Consider the following 9,314-nt stretch of genomic DNA (forward strand, 5'->3'; position numbering starts at 1 on the left):
ATCCCATAGTGGTCCGTTTCCTATTAAAGTGCCATCATATCGTGAAACAAACCCTGAACTTTACACATTCTGCACCCATTCTGAGACCCAGAGAACAGTGTGACAGTGTGCACTTAAACTCCTATAATCTAGTCTTCTCAATGTGGGCAATGGAACGCAGACGGAGAGTGCAGAAAAACACGGGCCTTGCACCTCCACTGTTCAGCAGGCCATGACTGCATGCTGCAGCAGAATAACATTCAAGACACATGTCAGGAGGAGTTTGAGGACATGCCAGTCATGACTTCACACCTGTATTTATTTCCCTTGATCATGTTGTACAATTTCAAGAATGCCATCTGCAGAAATAAGTCTGAATAGCCACCACAGAGTTCTGTTTCTAATCATGCCCACTGACAAGACCTCAGCATTGCACACATGACACACGGGCGGCCCTGAATCTAATGTTGGGAAATCATACCACAATTTGCCCTAAAAGCAAAGCTGATGATTGTAATGCAATGACATCTCAGTTCAAGGAAAGCACTGTCAAAACAATGTGGTCAGAACCCTGAAACCTTTATCGGTACAATGAAATCTGACAGCGCACATTATCTAATTGAAACACTGAATAAGATAAAATTGTCTTCTTATAGAGTTCAAAGCTTATGTAATTACATTGGCTTTATCTTAAACAGGTTTATGGAAAACACGCAGGCCACTTTAGTGCTAATTATATTTGAAACCGTTCCAATCCATATGCTACATTTTATGCAAGCACTGGTCAATATGAGGGAGCTTAAATGACACAATGCAAATGTAAGCAACTTACAAACACCTCATAATAGGGTAAGTGCTTTTCAGTTACACAATTATATTACTTTCTGTACAGGTAACAGCATTTCAGTTACTGGGACTGATACATTTCCCAGGCTGTAATTACTACTGAGATTCTACAATGGGTCAAGGAAAAATGCCAACAAATAAAGCAACCAATAAAGATATACCTTCAATAATGTGTTTTCTGGAAAGTCCTCTTTCAGTTTCCGCTCTGAATAAAAAAAGAAAAAGAAAACAAACACGGATCATTACCTCCACAGAAAATGGTGTTTGAGACTCCTAACGGGCAATTGCTACAGACTACAGATAGTATTCTAAATCGCTCTGAATGAAATCAGTGTACAGCGTTTAAAAACAAAATAACATTGTGAAGACAATTCATTCAATCTGTCGATCTGTCTGTGTGATTTGGCTGGGGCTTGTCATTGCCCCCACAGCAGTTAGCTGGTTTAATCATAATCACATATATATGAAAGGAATTAATATTCATAGGGAGTGTTAAACAGTTCCATGCAGCCTCATCAGAGAGATGAAATATGCCTAGCTAGCTTATCACATCTTACAGCTGTGTCATTGCCTTTTAGGATTTTACATAATGCCATGTGAAACTTATTTCTTAACCGTTCGATACCTTACTCAGCACAGCACAGGATTCTGTCACTACAGACCTTCGCTCATGTGGTTTTGAACAACAAGTCCTCTGTCTGACAGGGGACTGTGGCTAATAGGAAGGTGTGTAAGCAAGGGAGACAGAATAGGTCAGGTCAGGTTTACTGAGCCTTTGGTTCAGGGCTGCTTTCCTCACACCGGAACAAACAACGTTAACATTTGACAATAGCCAATAGATTACTGTTACAGCCATGAAATGTCAGCCTTGCACAAAGGTTAGGACTCTGTTTGCATGGGGTGAAGATTGCAGGCCTGTCAATTTAATTAATAGTTACGGGGATGTCAAGAATGATAACCTTAAATATTGTACACACATGCAGACATTAATGCAGCGAATTGCGATTTACTTGTCGACAGTGTTTAAAAATGTGATTCTGAAATAGCCGCACTGAGTGATTCATGAACAAGTGAAACAACATGATTAAAAGCTTGCACTTACTTTCCACCCCAGTAAAGCTTGGTTGTTATCACAAGACTGGATCTCCTGTTTAGACAAATCCAGAAGCAAACAGTCAGTATAATTAGCACCAGTGTTTCTCCAGGAGTCCAACCATTATCAGCATTTCTTATCTATATATTTTTGCAACAGAGTTAATTTTAGGCACAATTATCAAACAGAGAGCTTGAAGTTGCACCACTTGTTGCAAACAGGCTTTAAATTTAAAACAATAAAAAAAACACCCTGCTATGTAAATGAGACAACATGAATAGAAAATAGAAGCTAATTTGTACCGCTGCAACTTCCATTTACTTTCGGATAATAACATATAAAATATCTGATAGGAAGAGTACCAAATATTTCCATATAACACCTATTGTGAGATTAAAGCAAACACATTGGTTCTTTAAGATAATCTCAGGATAAATACATGCAGATTCTTTCTGACTACATTATTTAACCTTAAATTACATAGAAATATGTCTTTGAGACAAATAGTAAGAAAGCTTGTAACTCTCAATCAAACAACTGGACAAATATATTTAAAAAAAAATTGTATCCAGCGGTTTTGTTCCTATAACACACAGTCCCAGAATCCAGGGGTGGTTATGATTAATGACACAGTACATAGGATACGCATGATCATACATCATCATAGGCATATTGGCCCAGGAAATAGGGTGCACAAAAATTCGACTGGCTTGCTCTTGTGCTGATCTATTACGATGAATCTGCTGCTCTAAAACGGGCAACTGCAGATGATTACCCAAATCATAACCATTTCTTGCAAGATGCAGGGGATATTTTGATAGGCTGGTTCGACCTTCTATACTACCAAGCATTGTCACAAATGTTTAGCTTGTCGGCAACATCTCCATGTCATTTCAATTGTAAATGAATGAAAATGTACTGATTTCCTACCAGTAAAAACTGTGTGCATGTTATGTATTATTAATTTGTATTTCCATAGTTTGTGTGTGAATAAAAAAAACAATGATTTGCTGGATTTATTATTTTAACACATTTAAAAGAAAACTTCAGATGGTTTCCCCAGAGAGACATTTCACATTAAATTGGACTCCGCAGGAATCAAAAGCTATACAGTGCAAAACCCGAATTCCCCAAAGCACAGAGAGCGTGTAATTGAGCGGTGTGAATTAGCAGCATAAAGGCCTGTCAAATCCACCTGCCTTGTCTGGCTACACCTAGTGGACCTGCAGTCAAATCAGGAAACAGTGCACAAAGCAACAGTAATCAACATCAGTTCCACTCCAGCCCCAACATTAAGCCAAACTCAGAAATGTGATTCAACTATTGTGGCACAAAGTAAGTAGAAATTTATATATTGCTAACACTATATTATTATAACATTATTACATTATAATGTAAAATGGAATAATAACACTGTAATAATAAGTGAAGTAATAGCACATTTGCATCAGTGAATATACTCTGTCTGAATTAGACTGGACTCATTTCTCCCGTATTTTGTATTGATTAAGATATGGCTTATTTAATTACGGGAAGTCAGATATTGGGTTTACAGGCATGATTTTATGTAATGCCATCTACCATATCTTTCTGCTCTCCTTTAATCACATTTAAGGAAGCGAAATCTTAACAATATTCAAAGTTTCAAGTGCTTTCCCAATGCTTATTAAGAGGTACAATGGTAAAAAAGTCTGAAGCCACCCACTACGGTACAGGTAGTACACAAACACATCAGTGTATCATGTAGTTCTATATTATACACAATCATTTAAAACAATATATCCGTCCGATATAAAAATATAAATAACTGTGCTGAATTAACAGCGTACACTATATAGAATAGATAATAGCATAACCTTATTAAAAATATCTTCAACATGTCAAATAGGAGCTGTGAATTGATAGTGAAAATAACACCATGGGTTTTGTCACGGTTTTTAAAATTGGGACTAACAGTCAATTCAATTAAAACCGAATCTGAAGAGCACCGGAAGGAATCGGAAAGCTCTCTCATTTCCCCTTCTTGTGATCAACAGGGGTAGATAATCTGTGTCCAAACGGACTGCGAATACTTGAAGCAAAAAACAGACGACAACACAGTTCACAGATCATCACAGGAGTACGTATATTCTACCAATACATTGCATAGGATAGAACTGGAACAAAATTCAGTGTGATGCTGAATTGCGCAGATTTTTTTTAGTTCCATATAAAATATATTATATTTAGTGTGATGTTCCAAATCTGCTCAGCACCAGCTCTGTCTCAAATCTGCGTCCTATAAGGAGAAGAGGATTTGCTTTATGGAACATTTCACACATAGCTTTGCTCTGTGAAAAACAGCATCTGCATGGTTGACTTAAAGCAAAAGAAAATTCATCCTTATATTTGGATAATTACAAAACATTGCATTAGGAAGGTGTGTTATTCATGGCTTGTAAATGTGATTAAGCTAGACCTCACTAATCCTCAGGGGAGGGATAACTATAAGATTTCCAAGGAGATTTCTTGGACCAAAGGTTAAGAAATAAAGGATTTAAGTCATGATCTAGTTCAGGAAACAATCTTTAGCTATCTGTATAGGATTGATGGAGTCTGTTTTAGTGCGGAAATCCAACAGCTTATGCAAATAGCACACACTTTTAACTTCTTCATTATATCCTACTGGGGCTGTCACATTGGACTTTGAGCTAATAAGGATTTTCAAGGCGACGGATTGCATGTGGAATCAGTTTTTTCTAAAATTATTCAAATAGAAACCTCCATTGTCAATTGGATTTTGCTGGGCACCAGTTAACGGTATCAAAGACAGAATCCTCTTTTATTTAAATTAATACTAATTGTCACATTAAAATCAACACAACAGAGATGGGAAACCTGACAGACAGAACGAGCCTCTGACCGATCCTGTCAGCTTTAAATTTCAACCTGTAATTCTGACAGAAGAGACAAAACATCTGTTGCTATGGTTTCCATCAGAGGCCTACTTATCAGAGTGTTTAACCAGCTGAGGAGCTCCAGGCGTGAGGAAAACAACAAAACTGCCTTCAATTCCGTGACTGAGCAGATGCGTCTTAAATTTGATTATTAGTCTGTCGTCCAGTACACTGAAGAAGTGCGTAATTTGTCATTGCCTGAACTCCCAACAGCCATATGCAGTTCAGGACAACGAATATGTCAAACATCCACCAATACCCAGCTCCTGATTGGACTATGTCTGTATGGCATTCAAGTTTAAATTCAAAACTTACACCGCACTAATTTGGTTGTTGTTTTAGTTTTTTTGTCTGTGTTTTACTGACAATTTTATAGTAATGGATTGTATCAAGACTAACAATACCTCCAGTTCTTCTTCTTGATGATGTTGCCCAGTATGATCTCGGCTCTGAAAAGCACAAGCAATCCATCATTATACACAATAAGACTAATTTAAAAAAAAAAATCAGGAAAAAGCAGGTTTTGTGTCTGTAGTAAGTTTACACTGTACAATATGCAGTAAGCTTTGTGAATAACAAAGGCTAGTACACAATTCCACAATCAAAATACTGTAAGATATAGGGCTTTCCGTTTAATTTGCCATGGGTGGTCTTCTTAGGTGTGTTAGTCTTTGAAGCACCAGAAATAAAATTAAAAAACACCTATGCAGTATAGAATTGGGGTGAGGGTGCAGTTAGTTTGTGACTCAGATGTATGCCTACTGGATTCCACATCATAACACACACACACATGCACACCAGTAGATATAATGAATTTGTTTAGATGATGTATTCAACCTACTTGCCAGCAGCATAGACCTCGGCAGTATTGAATACATTGACTCCATTCTCATATGCAATTGTCAATAGCTGCTCAGCCACCTGTGAAAAACAATGCCTAAATTATTGCTGAATAGGAAGGTCTTATTCTATCGCTCTGGACTCCTCAGGTAAACATGCCAAGTATAAGAATGAATCCTCTTTTCTTGACTTGATCTGTTGTGGGGACAACTGAAAGAGAGATGCCACTGACTTCACTGTTTCTCTGGCTGGTCAACGACCGAAGTTCAGAATTTGGAGACTAATTTGACTATCTGGTCACTGAACTCTCAGTGGCGCATCGCGATTCCCAAGGAGGGATGCGTCTGGGATTTCAGCAGGCGTTTCTGGTTGGGTAGGGAGCACCTTCAAAACCTGTGAATGGAGTCGGAAAACAAAAAGGAAATGATCGCAGGGAAAATCAGTAGCTTAAAATAGCGTAGTCGTGCCCAGGTTACAAATGAACGCTGCAGAAAAGGTGTTAAAGGCTCAAGCAACGTTGTGTGTTAGGGTAACTTCAATTCTCAGCTTCTTATGCTCCGTCTTGTGCAACGATACTAGTCAATAGCGCATACCCTGAACTGTTTTGCGGATCTTAGATTTCCCATGAAGGACAGGGGCGAGATCGTGGCAGCCCAATTATAACGAAAGGCTTTTTTTAATTGACCCATTTCATCGAGTCATTGTGGGTGAAGGTACAGAAACTGAAATCATCTTTCTGTTTTGTTTGAAAACCAAGCTCAGTAGCCTACTCACAGTGTCATAGTGTAACAAACCCCGTACAGCTGGACACAGCAGAGAAACGATATAAAACCACTGATGTGTGTGTGTGTGTGTGTGTGTGTGTGTGTGTGTGTGTGTGTGTGCGCTAATATGCTCTTTACTGTTCACATCCAATATCTAATCCACCCCGTAGGTGCAGGTAACTGCTCTCGATCAGATCCCGTCCATTAAGCTTCGGGCTGGGAAACAAAGTAGCCTAACAACTTGCACCGAGTTTCAATCTGGTTGCCTACAAAGGTATTGGACAGCAGCGCATATTTTACTATACCTAAATTATGACGTACAGGAGCAACACTTACAGCATGTTCTTTAACATCTGCTCACATTCGTAGCAAGAATATTACTAAGACTTTAAGACAATGCAATCAAAGTACCTCTATCTCCACCGATAGCTACACGTAGATCTATAATACACACACGTATGCTACACATGCACGCACTCGTGTTTTACATGTATAAACACAGTAACAAAGCTGGACCGCACCTTGAGAGGAATCGCGACTTTCTGTCCGAGGTTTTGTCTGAAGCTGAAATCCCGTCTGATCATGAGTATTGTATGTCCTGCACCAATGCGCGTTAACTTGTACTGAGCCGCGGCTTGCTGCGTGACAAAGCTCCCATCTACAGCATCCTGCACCGCCAACTCTTGTGGTAGCGGCGGCTCTCCCAGCTGTTGCAAGTACTTTATGCCTCCCCTCTCAGTGCAAGAGCCCCAGAAAAGAGGAGGAGCTTGGCTTGCTTTCTCTCTCTCTCTCTCTCTCTCTCTCTCTCTCTCTCTCTCTCTCTCTCTCTCTCTCTCTCTTCTTCATTAGGCCTGTCAGTACCAGGAAGCTGTGCTGCCCGTTACCAGAAGACTCGCTTCACAATAGCGATGGGAACAGTTTCCTACTGGTTTGCATTTGGCAGCTCGTATTCAAATCCACTTCTCCGGTAAAAGAAGTATGGACAGGAGCAAAACAAGACGCCCAGGTGGATTTGTATTCACAGCAAGGTGGTGCAGTACATGCACGGGCTGCGACGTGAATAAAACGTGCGTGTGATTCCTGAGGACTTCAGTGACGAGACGGCCTTTGCTACTAATGACTAAAAACCCAGCAGGAATAATTGCCAGGAACTCGCATCACTTCTTCACCTTCATCTCATAATCCTGGTCAGACAAATCAAATGTCTTCTGAAGATGGGAGTGACTGCCATAAAATGTATATTATCAGTGACAATTGCTGTGTTACAGTCCAGAAAATGATACAAATGATGTCTTGTGAAAATGTGAAAATGTATCTAGTTTTGGCCTCATCGGTTTTAAGATGTAATATTGTCTTTGGACACGTTTATTGCATTACACAAAATATCTGAGAATATTTCACCTTCTCTTACTTGGCTATGCTGTGGGCAAATCATGTGACCAGTGGCGTTTTGGGATTCTTCAAAAATAAGTTTTCAAGAAAATTTGTAACTGTTTTAAGAGAAACTGATTCATTTGAAATGCTAGACATGTTCCCCCCAGGGATTCCAGCTAGTTTACTACTGGTGTCCAAAGTGTTAAATATACATCTCCCAGCTCTGCAAATAACAAAAATAAGGTTTAGCACTCATCACAGAGATTAATAACTTAGTCACTTGTTACACAGCCTGGACCCCACAACTTCAATTATGCCAAATGGATTTTGTTCAGTATCGCTGCAGCTCAAGGGCTCCGTGCAAGGGAACCCATACATCTTTTATAGCCTCCTTATCTCTTAACACTGAGCACATTAAAATAAAGTGGAGAGAAAGCAGTGTCCTGAGTTTGTATTTCCAATTCTTGTAACTCAGCATCTTTTAAAAAAGCGCGATCATTTTCTACATCAGGACAGTATTTAGTGGATTCATTTAGGATACATGTGAATGTATAATATAATCTCTCTTAACACGCCGATACCAATAGGGATTGTAAAGGATCAACAACAAATATTTGCTGATATGTTTCCTTATGCTTACTCAGAGATCAATATAAAACTGAACCTTATCAAAAACATGCCTTTATCTAGCACTGACTACATCACACAAATGCTTTATTGACATTTACACCAAGCCTCAAATCTCTTGCTTGACAATGCAACACTACAGTGTTTTTTCTTTTAACTGCCAGAGCGGTTTTAAGAGATCTGGGTTGAAGTCTGGGAACAAAAGCCCGACTGTGCAAGCACACAAATCTGCCATTCCTGAATTGATTTTTCAACCTCTTTGAGTGAGTTCACCTTTACGTAAGGTCATTCCACATCCTGCATTTACATATCAGCTTTACCCCCCGAGAAAACAGGAGCAGAATATTCATGAGGTCATATGCTATGAAAGAAAACTGCTGGGGGCAGGGGAGTTATCATACATTTAGCGAGTGAGTGACCTTGGACTGGCGATTATCTGTCAGGTCACAAGGATACCTTACGGCTTGGTAATACCTCAAGATTAGACAGACCGACAGCTGGGCAGATAGATGGGCAGATAGCTGGGTAACTTTATACTGGTTTTCATTCCACTGCTAATTCAATTCAGCTACCAAACTCTCCACATGTGCATTGTACAAATAAAAGTCTCAAAACAATTTCAAGTTCCATACATGATTGGCTGTGGCCATGGTTATTGAAATTAAATTGCATTTCATTTTCCAGATGTTCTACACAGTTTTGAGTTTGTTTTTATTGCTGTCACAGAGTTCTAACCTAGGACTCCACAATAAGAGGACCACAGAACCCAATGATAAGTACATTTTTAAATCATAAACATGACATGCGAGATAGTTTATGATATAATTACATCGCCATTACTTTGAACATGTTCTA

At 39.1% G+C, this 9,314-nt stretch overlaps 1 protein-coding gene across 1 annotated transcript in view; it reads right to left on the bottom strand.

Annotated features, from left to right (window-relative positions):
• Nucleotides 1-7,246, bottom strand: part of LOC136753381 (voltage-gated potassium channel subunit beta-1-like) — an 85,335-nt gene extending 78,089 nt beyond the window's left edge. The window contains exons 1-5 of the mRNA XM_066709438.1: nt 6,980-7,246; nt 5,696-5,775; nt 5,259-5,303; nt 1,928-1,972; nt 987-1,030 (exon numbers count right to left, since the gene is read on the bottom strand). Of these exons, the coding sequence (XP_066565535.1) occupies nt 987-1,030; nt 1,928-1,972; nt 5,259-5,303; nt 5,696-5,775; nt 6,980-7,042 (277 nt within the window). The 5' untranslated portion in view covers nt 7,043-7,246. The remainder of the gene's footprint in view (nt 1-986; nt 1,031-1,927; nt 1,973-5,258; nt 5,304-5,695; nt 5,776-6,979) is intronic.
• Nucleotides 7,247-9,314: the final 2,068 nt, after the last annotated feature.

Source organism: Amia ocellicauda, chromosome 7 (genome assembly GCF_036373705.1).
Source record: "Amia ocellicauda isolate fAmiCal2 chromosome 7, fAmiCal2.hap1, whole genome shotgun sequence".
Classification (NCBI taxonomy): Eukaryota; Metazoa; Chordata; class Actinopteri; order Amiiformes; family Amiidae; genus Amia; species Amia ocellicauda.